This window comes from Geotrypetes seraphini, chromosome 15 (assembly GCF_902459505.1).
Source record: "Geotrypetes seraphini chromosome 15, aGeoSer1.1, whole genome shotgun sequence".
Taxonomy (NCBI): Eukaryota; Metazoa; Chordata; class Amphibia; order Gymnophiona; family Dermophiidae; genus Geotrypetes; species Geotrypetes seraphini.
Window position 1 is genome coordinate 3,778,941 of NC_047098.1, and position 19,913 is coordinate 3,798,853.

Genomic DNA, 19,913 nt, shown 5'->3' on the forward strand with positions numbered 1-19,913 from the left:
GCTTGGCAATAAGCCAGAAGTTGGACTGTCGCCACTGCTGGTCTGGGGCTGTCTGGTAGCCTGGGCTTTGTTTCTTTGCTACACAATAGTCAGACAGGAACGGACTGAGGGAAACATGTCAGCTGTGCTGGACTGATCGTCTCTCTGCACCTCTTACCTCCCTTTTAATTTATCTCGATGTACTTTACTAATCCTTACCCAAAGGCCCCTCTGTTACCATGTCTTTGTATGATCTGTCCTTGATATTTTAACTATGAATACCTCCCCTTTCTTTTTAAAGTTTAGTATTGTAAACCGTCTAGGCAACCTTTGATAAGATGGTATATAAAATATGTAATAAACTTGGAAGGCGTAATAGATTTTTCCATAATGACCCCTGTTGATTTTTCTATTGGGCTCTGCAGCCACCTGAGTTCTTTTATGACCAGATCAATATTAGGAAAATGCTAGAGTTCTGGTCTTTGCATTTGTATCAGCAAGCGTTTAATAGTCTGAATTCCACACGAGATCTGATGATCTTTTAACAAAGGGGATTATAGTGTCATATAGTTAGTCTTAATGGAACCCCGCCCCCCAACAAATCAGTTTCCTACCAGTTTTTTTGATGTTCGGCTCTCATTCAGTTTTCAAACTCCTTTGATGAGCAATAGTAGAACTGTAGGATCCTTGTTGAGGGTCTCTATTTGGCCAGCAGCATCTTTTCATTCCATGTGCATTTTTACGCACTAATAGTTCAAGTTTTTTATTTCTTGATATACCCCCTATTGAGATTGCCATCTAAACAGTATACAGTTCATTCTAGGTATAAAAAGTTTAAGAAAGGAAAATTAGTGTGGAAAAAGAAAAAAATAGAAATATTTAAAATTAGATTGCTGGTTAATATTAGTAATGCTTTCCACAATTTTGCCGCTTGATATCCCCTTGTGGAGTTAAAAGTTCTATTGTATCTAATGTTCCTAATAACTGGATACTGAAAAGTATAATTGTTTCTTAGGTTCAAAGATGGGTTATTAGAAAAATTAACAAAATGTGGCATTTAACATTGGTCAACAAAAAAAAAAAAAGAAAAAGGTTTTCTTTGCTACTGAGGACTTAAGACATTTTGAGTATCTTTTCCTTTTGGGTGTTTTGATTATTTTGAGTAATACTGCTGTGAAGTGATTGTCTTCTAACTTAAAGTCAGCAGATAGCACAAGGAACTGACAAGGAAGTCATTTTGGTACAATCTGATCTATAGGGAAAATATGAGTGGATCTCCCTGCCTTGGGGTGTTGGTGCATAACTAAACCCCAAGGATTTGCCTTAGTGGCAGAGTTGCAGTGACTGTGATTTTTGCTCTTTTGACTTGATTTTGGTTTTTGAATCCGTTATTGGAAGCCATGCTTGCTAGCTTATGATGCTTCCATGGGACTAAGTTCTTGTATTTGATGATATAAAGCAGTGTTTCTCAACTTCTTCACGCCAAGTACCCCCTAAGCCAGTGGTCTCAACCTCAAACCCTTTGCAGGGCCACATTTTGAATTTGTACTTGAAGGCCTCAGAAAAAAATAGTTAATGTCTTATTAACAAAATGACAATTTTGCATGAGGTAAAACTCTTTATGGTTTATAAATCTTTCCTTTTGGCTAAGAGACATATGATCAAGAAATTGTTTTGTTTTACTTTTGTGATTATGAGAAACATACCGAGGACCTCAAAATAGTACCTGGCGGGCCGCATGTGGCAGACCACTGCCCTAAGCCTAACAAATACCAATCGAGTACCCCCATAATAGTACTGATTGTAAAACAGGGGGGTCTTTTACTAAGGTGCGAAAGCAGATTTAGCACACGCTAAATGCTAACACATGCATAAAATATAATGGACATGTTAGGATTTAGTGCGTCTTAGTAAAAGACCCCCACAAATTCTTCCATCCATTTTTCATATACAAACAATATTTTATTAATACAAAATGGTAACCACAAAATTTTTAAAAACACAATGCACGCTGTACACACAGAAAATGTAATATTGGGGGGGGGGGGGGGGTTCAGAGGTCAGGGCAGATGACTTTAAAATATGCAATCAATAACAATTATAGAAAAATAGACAAATACAGAGCAAAATATAAACAGATATATATTCACAAAACTGATACATTGTGATCACTACATTGAAAATAAAATTATTTTTCATACCTTTATTATCTGATTTCATGAGTCTCTGGTTGCATTTCCTTGACAGTGAATGAATCCAATATTTATTTCTGCCTTCTGCACGCTTCCTCTTCTCCGGCCCCCATTCCCTTCCCCAACCAACATCTTTCTCTTTGTCCCTCCACGAGTCCAACTTTTCTTCCTCTCTCCTCCACCCCTATTGGCAGTATGTCTCCTTCTGTCTCAATGTCCATCTGTCTTGAGATTCAGGCATCTCTCCCACACCCTCTACTGCCACATCCAACATTTCTCCCACTCTCATCCCCTGGATCATGTGTATTTTTAATCACTGCCCACCAGCCCCATTCCTTCCTCTTGCATCCCCTTCAATCTGCCCTCTCCACCATTTCTCCCTCTTATCTTTCGAGAACCCATGCATCTCTACCCAATTTTCCTTTCCCCATGTGCACCATCTCTCTCACACACTCATGCCCATCAATTCCCTTCCTTGTGTCGAATTCATGTCCCCTTCCTTCCAGCTTTGTCCCAAAATTAAGTTGCACGCCGGGGATCCCTGCCTGCCCCCTGCTGAAAATCCCTCCCTGCCTGCTGTACCACCCTCAAAGCCGACCCTGTTACTTAGTTGGAGCCAGACTCGCTCCATCCTCCCCCAGCAGTAATTACGTGCAGGAACGGTGCTTGCGATTTTCACACTGCATGTGGTTGGCCCACAAGCCTTCCCTTTGACATCAATTCTGACATTGGAGAGAAGGTTCTGGGTCAGCTACAGTGTGTCACTGCTTGCATCCCTGCACAGTGCTGGGAGGGATCCCTGGCAGCGGCTTCAGCAGTGGGCAGGATCCCCAACGGCAGCCTGCGAATCCCCCCCAAGGGTACGCGTACCACATGTTGAGAAACACCGATATAAAGGAAAGTGAATTAAACACACAACTTAAGACTGCACCATTTTGATCTGAAACCTTTATTTACTGCTTACCAAACTATCCAAAAAATAGCCTCGCTCACGCTTGGCCGGTTTGTGATTGCAATGCCTCCTTTTCTATTATGAGATCTGCATATCGGTGCTGAAGTTCCTTTTCTCTTTCTTGCTGTCGCTGAACATCTTCCTTTAGACACTCTTGCCTCCTTGGAATAGCAATATCTTCATGTTTCTTTAATTCTTCAAATGTATGTAGTTCCAGGTTAGCTTGTTCAATCTGATCCCACAAGTCATTCAGTTGTTTAATAAGTCCCATGGCCCGTGACTGATAACCACCTAGCAAAATCTTCATCTTCTTTTCCATTTTGGCGGCTTGCTTGGCTTCTGTCGTCATATGGCCTCTATTTATCTCTAACCTCTTTTCAAGAGACTCGATTCTGTCCTTTTTGCTGGCCAGGTTGGCTCGGGTGTAACGATTTTGTCCAGGAAGGTACAAAACCTGACTGTAACACTCTTCCCACACCTGGTTATAGGCTTCAATAGAAAGATCCCCGTGCCCCATGCCTTGCTTTACCACATCCATTTCTTTTGATAGTAATTCTTCAGCCTTTCTGATATCCTCTTTGGAAAACTTCTCATAGGGATATTGGTCCAGATAAGTAATATGATCTGTACTGCTAGATAGAGATACAGGCCCTTTCCCCTTTTTGCTCCAAGTGGGATCCATATAAGGATGATGAAGAATATCATAATGCAGCATTGTGGTCATCTCTCTTTTGATCAGCTCTTCACTCTTCTGTAAATCTGCTAGTGGAGGTTCTATGTTTAAAGGTCTTAAAATAGTTTCATTTACTTCAGTAGGCCTGGGTAAACCCTTCTGAACTGCTTTGTGCCTCTGTTTTAGCTCCTTCATACGTTGCGCTTCTCTTATAGCCTGTTTGCGACTCTCCACATCAGCAGCATCTTCCACAAAGCTTTCATCTGTTTCACGATCCTCAAGTTCCCGCTCTGCATTTTCAGGTAAGACAATCTCAAAGTCATTCTTTGGAGAAGGCAGGCCCATTAGTCCAAGCCGTAAGTGTTCTCGAGCCTCTCTCTCCAGCTGCTTCACATAAGCTGGGTCATTATAGTCTACCGTTCCATCTTCTGGATTGATATTTAGTTTGTCTCGCAGTGGTGTTCTGCCAGGGGTTGTTCCAACAACAGGTTTAGGTGTCATTCCACCACGAGGGGTTGACCCTTCTCCGCCCTGAGACGGAGTTCTGAATGGTGTAGAAAGCACTGTGTTTGGAGTCTGGATAACTTGTTTCTGTGGAGTCACACCAGAGAAGTCACTCTCACGAAGGGGCGTATTAAGACCGCCTTTCAAAGGCGTGTCTACATTTGTAAGGGCCATCAAATTCTGGGCTTCCTGCAATATCCTGTCCTGGGCTGCTGGTGTTTTAGGGGTTCGAAGGGCAATGCTGCTGTTGGTCATGCTGTATTCAGATAATAAGGCGCTGGATGCCGAATTGGTCATTCCCGATTCTTCGGCCGTCTGGCGTGCAATCTCGCTCGCTTGGCCTATTTTCACAACTTCTTCTAGTTCTGCGTCCGAGATCTGAGGAGAAGGCAGCACCAACTTGCTCCGCTTTTTGGTGAATTCCGATATTCCCGTGGTCTGGAGAATGGCCGCCGGCAGATCCGATTCTTTTTTCCTTTTAATATTTTGCTTGTCCTTTTTCCGGTCCTTATTTTCTTTTTCCGATCTCAGCTCCCCGTCCAGGTCTTGCTGCCGCAGCCTCTTGAAATCTGCGTCGAGAGCTTGGTGGTTCTCTTCCGATGTGTCGTAGAAGCCCGGCGCGGGCTTCTTTTCAAAGGGGATTTCTGCGTTGTAGTCCACCCCCCTCTTCTTCCTCCTCTTCCTCTGAATGTCGATCCCCGCCGCTCGCAGCTCCCTCCTCTTCTGAAGGGCGGCCAGGCGCCTGGCTTCCTCCAGCTGCTTCTCCCTGGCCTTCCTCTTGGCCTTCTTGCCCTGGGTGTTGGCCAGGCGCGCTCTGGCCTCCGAGAGCATCTCGAGCTCATCTTCGTCCATGTCGACCGGGTCGGGCCGGGCCGGTTTGGTCTCCGGGTTTGGATCGATCTCTCCGGGTTTGAGTTTCCGCGGGTCGTCCGCCGTGTCCTCCTCGTGGTCTCGCTGCGCCGCCTTGTCCAGCAGGAACTCGTAGTGCTCCAGGCACTGCGCCGCCGTCCTGCCGATGATGGGCGCGATGGTCCTCCACTGGGTGGGCATCAGCTTGGCCAGGTGCAGCAGCTTCTCCTCCTCCTCGCGCGACCACTCCGTCTTCTTGATGCTCGGGTCCAGCCACTCGTACCAGCGGGCCTTGCACTGCTTGGCCGACTTCCTGTGCAGCAGGGAGGCGATGCGAGACCACTGGTTTTTGCCGTATTTCATCACGGCCGCCTTGAGGATTTCGTCCTCGGTGTTGCGCCACACCCCGCCCTTGATCATGATCCGCGGCATGGCTGCGGCCTAGCTCGCTCCGGCGCCCACCGAGAAAAGGAGTTTCCCGCCGCGCCCAACGGTCTCCCGACTCTTGGAGAAAGCGGGACGTGCGCAGAGGCGCCGCGAAGGCTGCCGGGAAAGGGCCGTCGAAGCGCCACGTCTGGCTCGGACCGCTTTCGCGCCATCTGCAGGCCGGGAGGACCGAGGCGAAGGCTGCGGGCGCGCGAGCGGCCGTTTGGCGCCTCCCGCTTCCCGCCCTTCTCTCTGTCCCCGGCGGCGGCTGGGTTTTATCAGGGACACACTGAGGAGACAGCCTGGGGGAGGGGCTGAGATGAAGCCCCTGCCCCTCCCCCCTCTGTGTTTTATTTTTCCAAATATCTTTTATTGATTTTCAAATTATGTGGTACGGGTAGAAAAGGAGCAGTAAAATAACAGGTAACGTGACTAAGATACACCTAATGTTCAATATTAATACACAGTGGTCTCAAACTAAAAAGCCTTTGCAGGGCCACATTTTGGGGTTGTTGGTACTTGGAGGGCCGCAGAAAAAAAAATAGTTTTTCCTCATGCAGAGTTGTCCTATAGTTTATGAATCTTTCCTTAATTGCTTCTGCTCATTTCAGCTATACATAAGGTGACCGTTTTGAACGGGACCGCCCGTTTTTAGATCCCCTGTCCCGTTGTCCCCACACACAGCTTTGGGACGCCAAAATGTCCCGTTTTCAGGGACAGCGTCCCAAAGCTGTGCGCGGGGACATTGCGACAGGCGATCGCTTCCTGTCCCTCCCTGCCACGCCAAAAAAAAAAAAAAAATCCTTCATTTGGGTCCCTGCATTTCTCCCCATCCTCGCTGGATTTGCCGGCAGCAGCGTTGTGGTCCCCCCCCCCACCCTGCTCTGTCGAACCCCTGTTGACCCACCACGAGACAACCGACAAACCTCCTAGCATCAGCAGCGTCAGCAGCCGCAGCTCTCTAAACAGCTGCTTCGCGGCCTTCTACCGCCCTGATTTCCTCTGCTGCGTCACTGGTTGGGGGCGGGACTGACAATTAATAGATGTCCCCTTTTGATGAAAAAAAATAAATGGTCACCTTAACTATACACAGCAACATGCAGAAAGTGAAAAACTTTCAAAGTATTAGAGACAAGGTTATGGACCAACTATTTTGAGGCCCTGGGTATTATAAAGAAGGATTCTTTATGGAAAACTTGTGCCTTAAATGTCCGGCGGTCGCGTCCACAACCGCCTTCAGCTCTCACCTCCTCCAGCACCGGACACGCGCACAAGCCGCACTGCCTCCAACGGCTACCTTACGTACTGGAACGTTGCCCACCTCACTGCAGTAACCTCATGCAAGCGCTTTCCTGCGTCTGCACGCGATTGTCCTCCCCATTCCACCTCGCAATCGCGTACAGACGCAGGAAAGCGCTTGCGTGAGGTTACAGTGACTGCCGGACATTTAAAGCACACATTTTCCATAAAGAATCCTTCTTTATAATACCCAGGGCTTCAAAATAGTACCTGGCGGGCCACGAGTTTGACACCACTGCTCTAAGACATATGCACACAAGTAGATATACAGAAACGTGTAGGAAAGTGGGGATGATGAGTCAATGCTAAAATGATCTAGAGGAGCCCAGGTTTTATAGAAATTAGAGTAAGACTTGTTTTTCATGGAGGTCATTTTTTCATACCGTCATATTGTGCATAAATAGTTCTACCATTCCATATAATTGAGTTGCATATTATCTTTCCAATGACATATAATCAGATGAGAAGCCAGAGCTAACATGATTGTTTTATTGAGGTAATGCACAAGTGATGGGGAAGCGGGAAATCAGCTCTTCTCTGAGCAAGGGGGGTGGGGGATAAAGCTTAACAAAGCCCCAGTAGCGTTAAAGAGGGGGTTCCGGGTCACTGCCCCAGTCAACCAGCAAATGCCTGGCTCCTGCTCTTCTTCTTTGTGCCTCAGTACAGTGCTGCGTGTGTCTGGCGCTATAGAAATAATTAATAGGAGTAGGAGTAAGATTTTAAAACATCAAATCCCTAAAAGTATCACGTTAAATAGCTAACCGCTCTCTGCTTACCAGTGCCGCTACTGTCATCCGACTCATACTAATTCTCAAGAAAGATGGCGGCGTCTTTATCAGTTATATATGAATTCAGGTTAAAGCACTTTTACTTTTAGGGATTTGATGTTTTAAAATCTTACTATTGTATTTTGGAATCATATGAGTGTTATAAGTTTTTCCATTGTTTTGTAGGAGATCCTTGATAAAGCAAGGTTATTGTGAAACATGTCGCATCAATAGCTCCCAGGCTAAAATTAAGTTGAGATGAATTTAAGTTGAGTATGAAATTCATCACTTAATCATATTTATACTTATATATTTAAAGAAAGAAGCAAAAAATCTCTAGATAAGATTCAACAATATTAAATTAAAGTATTTATTAATTGGATAATATGGAGTAAGGCCAGTGAGGATAAATTTACACCGGAATTCTTGCCTGATATCAACTTATTATCATAGGCAGATGGAGGTGCTTCTGAGGCCTTTCTTCTTATAGAAAAAACACTATAGAGCAATTAAAAATTCCTTTGAACAACTGATAAATTGTAAGGGATATCAAGTATGTATACACTTGGGTTTAAGTATACTGTATGGTATTGCCCAAGTGCTTTAATCTATTATTATAAGTGACCATATGTTCTAATCTTTGGTTTATATACCGGGTCATCTCCCAGTGGAGCTCGAATCGGTTCACAGGTAATTAAGACTAGAGTACATAGCAGAAGAAAGAACTAATTAAAAACTAAAGTACATAAGAAAAATAACTATAATATTATCATTTCGTTGAGGCTGTAGTTAAACCATTTAAAAATTGCGAGAACAACAAAGTTTTCAGGAATTTACGAAATAATTGCCGCTGGCCTAAAAGCCTAATGGAGTCAGGAAGTTCATTCCAGATCTCTACAAACTTGAAAACAAAAGATCGACTGAGCTTTCCAGCAGATTTAATTCCCTTAAGGAAGGGAAGCTAACTTATATCTTGGTGTGTTTCTCAAATGGCAAAGTCTAAGGGTTTTCCAACATAAGGGGACAAAAGGATCAAATATTTTATAGAGAAGCTTGAAGATTATGCATGCGCATTTAAACTGGATCCTAAAGCGAACTTTATAGTTATCAATTTATAACACTACTATTATATTACTGCTTTGTAATTGAGAACACCAGGTAGTGATTAAGGATGGAGCAATGGAGTGTCACCTTCATGTTCATCTGGGTTACCCTTTTAGTTCAGTCATCCAGATCAGCACGCAGTACCCAGTGAAGCTGGGATATACAAAACATTATATAGCACAGTATTATGGCTGCAGAAAATTAAACCTTGAAGAGATGACCTTTCTGAGGTCCCTGAAGGTACAACAGCACTGAAGAGTCTCTGTTCCCTCAAGAAATGAAAAGCAAATATGGAATGCTGGAATGCTAAATGCTCTCACACTGCTCTGAAGCTCATAGAATTCCTATCGGAGCAGTGTTGGAACATTTAGCGCCCGGGGCTGCAGTAGAAACCTCTACCACGGCTTAGAAAAGGGGGGGGGGATAATTAAATGTAATTAACAATCAATAATTTGTGTTACAAGGGAGTGATGAAAAGTTAACCCGCCCAACCAATTCTGAGTGTTACTTTGCCACTGTAGCTGTTTCAGATCATTGATTGAACTATATCCACCTCATTTGCTTCTTGATTGGATCGAGAACTTTTCAGCACTCCCTCAGAGTGTGAAGACTTTCACTGTTTGGTAACCAGAGCTGAGATTGTGATGTCATAATGCCTCATTCCACCAATAAGAGCCAACCTCATCAGTGATGTCACAATGGCTTGATTGTCCTTTTACTACATACAAGAGGGTACTGAAAAGTTCTCAACCCAACCAATCAACTTTCTAAATTCTGAGTGTTATTTGCCATTGTAGCTGTAAAGAGTATCTTATTTTGTTTAGTGCCATTTTGCAGAAGTGAAATTCTATGTTTGAATATTGGTTCAGATCATTGATTGAACTATATATATGTTTGGGCTGAGAACTTTTCAACACCTCCTCGTAACTGGCATTCAGTTGGGTTTAAGCACGGATCTGCCCTGCACCCTGTTCTATAAAGGTTACACCTAAATTTTATAGTGCAGAACTCAAAAAGGGGCTTGGTCATAGGAGGGATGTTCCTGGAATTTGTGTGTGATGTTAAAGATTAGGGTCATTTACTTGCCCAACTACCATCAGTACCGTAGTCTGCTAGCATTCGCCATGCCAAACGTTTGGTGCAAGATCTACACAAAACTGCAGTCCAGCAATTTTCCCGAGGCAGATGCATTGAAGCCCTTTCAATTCCTAAGGTCTTCAGCGCATTTGCTGCAGGAGAATCACTATTGCGATTTTATAAAAGGGGCCCGAAGTTAGTTTTCTATAAAGGGCTCTCCATGCATATCGACTCTGCAGATTACTAGATTAGCATAGATCTAATTGTGGATTCTGTTCATAGAACTCCCCCAAAATGAGTACTTTGCAGCAATAATAACACTATTTAAAAGTGCAATAAAACAGGCAAAAATTTAATAAAAGACCTTAACACAATCCTCATTAAAATTCCTCACATAAAATAACAATAAGAATTAACCCAGAGCTAAGCTCCAATTTTCACAGAAGCATTAGATTAATTATGTAATAAAGAACCAATTCAGTAATTATAAAGCAGTAAAAACTTAAGTCACATTGGTTTCTCTGTCTTTCTAAGCATGCAGGATTTCTTAAGATATTAGTAATTATAATGAGATGTATTGAAAATGTTGGTAAAAAGCCGGTCTCTGTTCCCTTATTAACTGAAGGTAGTTATTTCAAATTAGGAAGGCAGAGGGTGATGCATGAAAAATCTGTCTTTAAAGCTGGGGAGATGGGAGGACAGAGGGATTCTGTCAAATAGTTTCATGTATCGATTCAATGCTCAGTTTGGAGAGTAATTATGGAGTCTCTTTTCAATATGTGTTCTTCGTGATGTACATCACCGTTAAGTCTTAAGTATTGCTTAAGAACACCAGACAGTCAGTATAGGACTTTCAAAACCGAACTAACATGATCTCTGTAATATAAAGCAGATAGAGGCTGCACTGCTATGCTCTCAATCAACTGGAATCTTGTCACGTTTCAAACGGTTGATTTCGGGAATCCCACGTAGAGAGCATATTACTCTGGTGTTGAAGCAATTTGCACTGGCTCCCAGTAGCACAAAGGATCTGCTTCAGTGGTGCATCAGAGTTTGTATGGTGGTGTTCCTCTGAATTTTCAAACTCTATGGGAGGTATACCAACTGAGGAGATGCTTAAGGTCTGAAGGTACAGCGAGATTAATTTTGAGGCAGGAGAATACTGTCTGGTATGAAAAAACAAGAATAGCTCAGATTTTAAGTTGCTTATCTTAGGAATAAGCAGTGGATTTCCCCAAGTCATCTCAATATTGTCCTATGGACTTCTCATTTAAGAAGTTATCCAAACCTTTTTTAAACCCTGCTAAGCTAACTGATTTTACCACATTCTCTGGCAATTAATTCCAGGGTTTAATTACACATTGTGTGAAGAAATATGTCTATCGCTTGAAAAAGCAGCAAGCTGACGAGGTTCATACCTACATACTGAACAGTAAAAGAGCATGCCATCCCCTCCAACAGGAAGCTTATGTTGGAATAAGCAGGTCCTGGCAGGCCATGAGGATACATAGTGGCCAAATGCCCATCGGCAATTTTGCATGCCAGTTTGGCTGATGCAGATTCCAGCAAATGTAGGGTGGCAGTGGGAGAGAGAAGGGGGGGAGGGGAACGCTGGACATCTTGAGGGGCAGTAGGGAAGAAGAGAGATACTGAATGCTTGGGAGAGAAGAGGGGGATATTTTAGACATGAGAGGAAGGGTATAGAAGGGGAGATGCTGGAGAGGAGGTAAGGAGGAGATGCTGGACACCCGGAGTGGAAAAGGGAGATGCGGGTGTTATGGAACAGAACAGAAATTGCTGGGATGGAGTGGGACTAGTAAGATTGAGGGTCTCTCTCTGTGATGGCCTGGCTTGGGGGGAGCACTTGTTATGGATGGACAGGACAGAAGGGTGGCCACTGAACCACTGGGGCATATATTTCTTGAAGGGTGGTGTAAGGAGGGGTGGGGGTTCAGGTCCAAGTAGATGTCGCTAGATATCAGGGGTGGGAAGAGGTTCTGGCATTAATTTGCATGTTCATTACTCAGCATATCGTGGCAATTTTCCTGCACCAGGTTCATGGTACAATTTCACTGTCCCGTGCACCTTTGAGCATTGGCTCGAGTGTCTGTCCTTATCATCCTCTTCTTTTTTTTTTTTTTATATCTTTATTCATTTTGAAGCCATAAGTAAGTGCAACATATAATACAATCATATTACACTATAAAAGCACTTAAATACAATTAAAATTGTAATCTATGATAAATAGATATCACCTCCCCCCCCTAATTATATTCAAAAAGTACACTCAAATTAAGAAATTACAAATATGTTCCAACCCACCCTGGATGTGTATGACCAAAGAGCAAAATCAACAATCACTCTTTGCAAAACTTTGTCAATGGCTCCCAAATCTTCAGAAACTTTTTGTAATGTCCCTGTTGTATAGCCATAATACCTTCCATTTTCAAAACGTGAGCCTTATCATCCTCTTAAGAGGTGTCTGGTGTTTGCATGCAGTACAGTCCTCTTGTACTTTGCATTTCACAGTGCTCTTTTTCTGAAACTGATTACACTTCTCACCTGCTCTGAAAAAGAAAGGTGTTCTCTACACTGCAAAATGCTGGGTCTCTTAATTACCTCTGCTTGTTAATGAGTTGGTAAGGATCAACATCCAATTAAGTGTTAATGGGTCAAATTATGGCGCTTTTAAGGGTGCCAAGTCTGCCAACCCCAACTGCTGAATGCAGTAACACCATTTGTGGCATCCTCATTCACACTTGACTTAGAAATCTCGCTCCCTGGATGCTGATTTCACAGATGCTGCTTTGATTACGATTACATTTTAACTTACATTTTAAGTAGTTTAAATAGTTCCCCCCCCCCCACTGTCATCTGTAAAACTGAACACTTTGCCATGGAGCTACATGTGTGTGTATGCCTATGACTGTGTGACTATGTGCACACATTTTGGTCCTGTGGAAGACACTGTATGGATTGTAACTGAATGAATGATCTACACTCCCACTCACCATTTTCTGGGATTCTCCTTAGAATATTGAGTCAAGTTTTCAGGATTTCCTTAATATACAGAAGAGAGATTTTTATTGTCGAGGTAGCAGGCATGTCAGTCCAGTGGCGTGCCTTACCATCAGGGCCTTCAGAGTATTCAGTGAATGCCTAGCCCACAGTAATGCTTATTTGGTTTACTTGAGTAGGATGCTTGCTCAACCAGTCAAACTGCATCAAGCCAAAATGCAGCTTTAGGGCTGGGGATTCACTGACTTTCCCTAAAGGCCCTGGCAGCAGTACTCTGAAATTGATTGGTTGGCAGGCATGTACTTGCTCAACCAATCAAATTCCATTATGTATAAAGGACATGCCCTCAGGGCCTTTGAGGGAAATCATTGAATCCACAGACCACAACCAGCTGAAGAAATTACCGCTAGAGATTGACACAGGGACAAATTTGTCTCCGTCCCCACAGGATTTCTCTATTTCCATCCCATCTCAGCAAGTTCTGCAGCCAGTTCCTGAGCCATTCCTGCAAACTCTACCTTCATACCACAACCCTCGAACACTTATGACTTTAAAGTGTGCAAGGCTTGTGCAGTTGGAGGACAGAGCTTGCAAGAATGGGGCAGGAACAGGTTGTCATGTCCCTCAAGGGGGTTATGTGGATAAAGTTTATTTCTCACCTAAATGAGTCTCCCTTAGTCTTCTGCGCCTGAGTCTGGACAGAGTTCTAACCAGCTTCCCTTGGCTTGTAAGGGATCCTCTATTATCCGGAGACCATATACTGTTTCTACCAGCAGTATATTCTCTATATAGGATTTTCCAACTTAAAAGAAATAACCTTTATATTCCTAACCTTTATATTCCAATAAAGAATAAGTCAGCAGTGACTTTTCTCCTAGTCCACCCTTAAAAGCGATTTTGGAACTATTTTTCTGGAATGGCCATCAGAGTTGTTGTCATATTACCCTTGATGTCGTGAATGTCATCAAAATGTCTTCCTTTCAATATTTCCTTTATCTTTGGGTAAAGAAAAAAGTTATTGGAGGCCAGATCAGAAGAGTAGGGAGGGTGTTCCAATACAGTCATTTGTTTACGGGACACGGTACTACTCGAAAGGGTCCAGAGAAGAGCGACTAAGATGGTTAAGGGGCTGGAGGAGTTGCTGTACAGTGAAAGATTAGAGAAACTGGGCCTTTTCTCCCTCAAACAGAGGAGATTGAGAGGGGACATGATCGAAACATTCAAGGTACTAAAGGGAATAGACTTAGTAGATAAGGACAGGTTGTTCTCCCTCTCCAAGGTAGAGAGAATGAGAGGGCACTCTCTAAAATTGAAAGGGGATAGATTCCGTATGAACGTAAGGAAGTTCTTCACCCATAGAGTGGTAGAAAACTGGAACGCTCTTCCAGAGTCTGTCATAGGGGAAAACACGCTCCAGGGATTCAAAACAAAGTTAATCAAGTTCCTGCTGAACCAGAACGTACTCAGGTAGGGCTAGTCTCAGGGCACTGGTCTTTGACCAGAGGGCCGCTGCTGGGCACGATGGACCACTAGTCAGACGACCCAGCAATGGCTGTTCTTATGTTCTACTAGCTAAAAACTCCCTCAGATAGTGTCATGTGAGCTGGTGCATTGTCATGATGCAAAAGCCATGAGGGATCCTTTATATTGTACACACATTTCTCATGCTAAGATTTTCAGTTAAGATTTTCCTGTTTATTGATGTTTACTTGGTCTGCTATGCTTGTCAGTCAGCCAACGATTTTGGCACACAATTTGATGCATTTTTTGCAATGTTTTCATCAGTTCTGCTGATATCTCTTCATTAGTGACGCTTTCTCTCCCCTCAGAAAAATGTTTAATCTATTTGTACACTGCTATTTTCTTCAGGGCATTATTCCCATAAACTTGGACTGACATCCCTAATTTCACTTCCAATCTTGCCAAGTTTAACAAGAAATTTAATGTTTGTTTGTTTCTCCAACATTCTTGCAACAGCACACAAAACAAGCAACAACAATAATGAACATCACTCAGCAAGATACCACCACACATCGACACAAACACAGCTGTGAGATGCTGATAACTATGCCCAAGTTCATATGCAGTCAGTGATCTACCTTTAGATCCCAACTAATCCTTCCACATTTACCCCTAAAACCATTAGCCAAAGATAGGTCATTTCAATAGCAAGCCTGATGCATTTTAACTAATGATTCCCAACATTTCTGTCCTGCTTTACTGGCATTCAGATGACTTGCTTCCATGATAAAACACTCTATGGGGATTTTATGGTTGGAAGCTTGGCAATAAGCCAGAAGTTGGACTGTCGCCACTGCTGGTCTGGGGCTGTCTGGTAGCCTGGGTTTTGTTTCTTTGCTATACAATAGTCAGACAGGAACGGACTGAGGGAAACATGTCAGCTATGCTGGACTGCTCATCTCTCTGCAGGTGGCAGAAGCAAGGCAAGATGTAACACAGATTCTTCCATAATGACCCCTGCTGATTTTTCCATTGGGCTCTGCGGCCACCTAAGAAGTTCTTTTATGAACAGATCAATATTAGGAAAATACTAGAGTTCTGGTCTTTGCATTTGTATCAGCAGGTGTTTAATAGTCTGAATTCCACATGAGATGTGATGATCTTTTAACAAAGGGGATTATAGTGTCGTATAGTTAGTCTTAATGGAACCCCGCCCCCCAACAAATCAGTTTCCTACCTGTTTTTTTGATGTTCGGCTCTCATTCAGTTTTCAAACTCCTTTGATGAGCAATAGTAGAACTGTAGGATCCTTGTTGAGGGTCTCTATTTGGCCAGCAGCATCTTTTCATTCCATGTGCATTTTTACACACTAATAGTTCAAGTTTTTTATTTCTTGATATACCCCCTATTGAGATTGCCATCTAAACAGTATACAGTTCATTCTAGGTATAAAAAGTTTAAGAAAGGAAAATTAGTGTGGAAAAGGAAAAGAAAAAATAGAAAGGTTCAACTTTGGTCATATAACCTGATTTGGATTCTGCTCTCCCTCCCACCTTTTCTGTGGTAGCAAGCATCTTGGGACCAAAATTTGAGACATTGTGGGCCAGTCCTGGATTTGTGATCACCTTATACTGCACTGATTTGAATGGATAGAATCGAGGACTGCACATATCAGACTACTTTGAGATGCAAATTCAAAAGCAGACTGTCCAAAAAACCTGTCTCTTGGAACTGGGTAATTTAGTTTCGTGGTTTTAACTCGGCTACCAAGACAGAAATCTGTCATGAGAAGAGATAGAGCTACATACCGTAACCAAAATCTGTTTTTATGGAAGCTCTCTACAGATGTATCTAATTAAAAATATCATAAGTAATCAACTGCTTTTTTTAAACCTGTATTTTTAGACTAGCAGTTTCTTTACCATCCTCTGGGTTTTCAGCTCCTTGGGGTTCCAGCCTCTACTGGGCAATGGTGCTATAAGCCTTCATTTGCAATGGCTTGTGGTGTTTTCCCTCTCTTTATAACTTCACTATCCCATCCTTCAATGATGTATGTTCTTGGATAGAAACCATAGATGTTCTATCCAGATGTGATACACTTTAGTTCCAGTAGGTGGCATGTCAGAGCAATGAATAGATCTCTCTCCAGTGGCCAAGATTTCAAGTGGCCAGGTAGTAGGAGTTGGATCTTGAACTGAAACCCACGGTACTGTTCTTAGGTTCTATCTACTTGCCGTTGCCTTTGAAGCTCACTCTAGCCCATCCAAACCATCTGGAAGTGAACCAGAACCTTGCCTACTGAGCTGCTGGGTCAGCCCCATCTAATATTAATATTAGACAAAGCATTTTCAACCCAGTCCTTAGGACACCCCCAGCCAGCCATATTTTCATGATATCCACAATGAATATGCATGAGAGAGATTTGCATGCATTGCCTTTATTATATGCAAATCTCCCTCCTTGAATATTCATTGTGGATACCCTGAAAACCAGACTGGATTGCGGCCCTCGAGGAGGGACTTTGAGATCCCTGATATATAGACTACTTTAGAGGAAAGGAAGCAGTTGTGTAGTGGTTAGAACAACAGCCTCAGCATCCTGGGATTGTGGGTTCAAACCCAGGCTGCTCTTTGTGACCCTGGGCAAGTCACTCAATCCTCCATTGCCCCAGGTACATTAGATTGTGAGCCCACCGGGACAGATGAGGAAAATGCTTAGATAATTTGATATCTCTTATTCCAAGTAATAAATGTCCATTGTAATATATGATTCAACCACTCTTAATAGCTGTTAAGTAACTTACAACAGACATTTATTACTTGGAATAAGAAATATTTATGAGCTATAAGCAATTCCAAGTTAGAATAATGGGACTCTTAGAGAATTTGATAAGCAGTATATAAATACCTAAAATAAAATTTTAAAAAAAGATATGATAGACACATTTAAATTCCTATGTTGCATAAATATGCATGAGTTGAGTCTCTTTAATTTGAAAGGAAGCTCCGGAATGAGAGGGCACAGGGTGAAGTTAAGAGGTGAAAGGGTGGTAGATGCGTGGAATAGTCTCCTGGTAGAGGTGGTGGAGACGGAGACTGTGTCTGAATTCAAGAAAGCCTGGGATAGTCATGTGGGATCTCTTAAGGGAGAGGAAGAGATAATGGTTACTGGATGGGAAGATCGTGAATGCTGCAGAGGGATCTTTTTGGCCTCTGCCCTTGAAAGTCTTGTGCGCACAACCTGCAGCTTGAAATAACAAATGGTTCCGTTTCAGTCATCTACCATGTTTCATCCTTTGTCCCTATTTTTCAATGGGGTGGGGAAGAGAGAACAGACACTGCAGAACATTTCAAATGTACAGGTAAGAGGTAGGGTCCAATGCCTACTTCGGCAGCTGCCTCCTTTCACCTCAGGGATCTGCCTGGCGCCTCTGCTGCCCAGTGGCTGGCATAATAATTGTGCTCTGTCTCTAGGGATGTAGGCAGAATAGGCCCAACCAGCCTTACCTAATGCATAATTTAAAGAGGAACAGCTGGGCTTTGCGGACCTTCCACCGCAGCTGTAGTTGATGCCTCGCACAGCTGCCCCTTTGGTTAACTTATCGCATTTACATCTTTGCTCAGGACGCCAAGAGGCTGATAGTGACAGTGCATTTGGATTTAATGGCTCACTTTTCCACACCCCTGCTGAAGGTGAGGTGCTTTTCTTATTAATCCCATTATTTCTTTTGTACATGCAGGCTTGATTTACTTTGTGTTGATTTAGGGCTCCTTTTACTGAGGTGTGCTAGCGTGTTTAGCGCACACTCAAAATTACCGCACGCTAAACCGCATGGTACGCTTCTAGAATAACACTAGCTCAATGCTGGCGTTAAGGTCTAGCGTGTGCAGCAATGTAGCGCACGCTATTCCGCGTGTTAAGGCCCTAAAGCCCCTTTGTAAAAGAGCCCTTAGGGGTCTTTTCATTAAGCCACGCTAGCGGGGTTAGCACGTCAGACATTTTATCACGCGCTAACCCCCGCGGCCAGCTAAAAAACTAATGCCTGCTCAATGCAGGCGTTAGTGGCTAGTGCGGCAGGCGGTTTAATGCGCAGTATTACGCGCGATAAAAGGAGCCCTTAGTGTGCATTAATGCAATTAACACAGTTTAGATCGTCTCCAGTTAATACAGAAAGTACAACCATGTTTCCCCATTGGCTTCCAGTCCATCATAGGATCCAGTTCAAGTGTGCAATTGTGGTTTCAAACTCCTTTATGGAATATTTGACTTTTTGATTCCCTTAGTGGGAATTTCTTTAGATCCTGCTATTCAAGAATTACAACAATTCACAAATGAGCATTTCCTTCTCTGAAAGGTATTAAATGCACCGGGAAGCTTAGTAAATCTTTTACTTTTAAATTGGTGAGAATTTGGAATGGACTTCCAGATCCTCTAAGACTGGTAGATCAATTATTTCAATTTCAAAAAAGTTTAAAAACCTGGTTGTTTTCACAATAGTTAATTTGATTTTAGCTGTCCTATAGTAATTTTAAGCAGTTAAAGATACTTTTTTCATCCATCTAGGCTAACCAATTTCTGTTTTTATCCCAAGTTTTTTCTTGTTATGTTTCATTTTTTAACGAACTGTAAACAGAGTCAAGCTCCTTAGGGAGTAGATTCGGTATATAAAATGAAGATTAGATTATAAGGAAGAGATCAAAGCCCAAATAATGAAGTTGCACCATCGGAGGAGAAAGATCATGGAGAAGGACATTATTCTTGGGAGGACTGAGGGAGCCAGATGAAGAGGGCGACCCAGGGCAGGATTAACCAATAGGCCAAGTAGGCACGTGTCTAGGGCCCGATGAAGAAGGGCATCAACATTGTTTTTTCCAAACGGCGATGGGCCCCTCCAGCATTGATCGGCAACGCGCCTCCCCCCCCCATCGACGGAAAGTAAGACAAGCAAGTAACGCGGGTAAGAAAGGCAACGGGAACTGTAATTGTGCAAGCGGTGCTGCTTGACCAAAGCTTCCCTCTGACGCAGCTTCCTGTTTCCGCCTGGGCGCATGGTGGGGTGGGGCGAGGCAGGGGGCCCAGTGTACTTGTGTGCCTAGGGGCCTTCGACGAATTAATCCTGACCTGGGGCGACCTGCAGTCAGATGGCTGGACACAGCGGTGTAGAAAAGGGGGGGATAAGGGGGGCAGTCTGCCCCGGGTGCCATGTTGGTAGGAACACCGACCTCCCCCTTCTCCTCTCCGCCCCGCCTCTTCCCATTCTTCCCCTCCACAAGCGCGTCCCCCTCCCTACCTATAGTTGAAGTTGTTGTTCAAAGCGGTCAATGTGCTCTTCGTAACCCCATTGTTTCTTCCACTGATGTCGCGGGTGATGCGCAAAGGAAATGACGTTGGAGGGAGAACTGATGGGGTCAAGAGCACAACTTCAGCCTAGCGGTACAGGGGAAGGGAAGGAGTGGTGGTGCGTGTGTGGCAGGCGGGGGAGGGGTGCCTCTTGCCCTCGCTACGCCACTAGCTTGGTCTGTTGGGGACAACCATGGGGGTGATGCTGGAGGACCTTGCTAGACTAGCACAAAACCACTCTTTTTAGTTCTGTAATTCATCAAGTCGCTAGG

The 19,913-nt window shown here is 43.5% G+C and overlaps 2 protein-coding genes across 2 annotated transcripts in view; one reads left to right on the forward strand and one right to left on the reverse strand.

The window, feature by feature from the left end:
* The window catches only part of RAP1GAP (RAP1 GTPase activating protein), a 196,077-nt gene that overhangs the window by 49,544 nt on the left and 126,620 nt on the right, over positions 1-19,913 (forward strand). The gene's annotated exons all lie outside the window — the stretch shown is intronic.
* LOC117349366 (cell division cycle 5-like protein) lies at positions 3,102-5,707 on the reverse strand. The gene has a single exon (XM_033922752.1). The coding sequence runs from the start codon at positions 5,579-5,581 to the stop codon at positions 3,161-3,163; it is 2,421 nt and encodes an 806-aa protein (XP_033778643.1). The 5' UTR covers positions 5,582-5,707; the 3' UTR covers positions 3,102-3,160.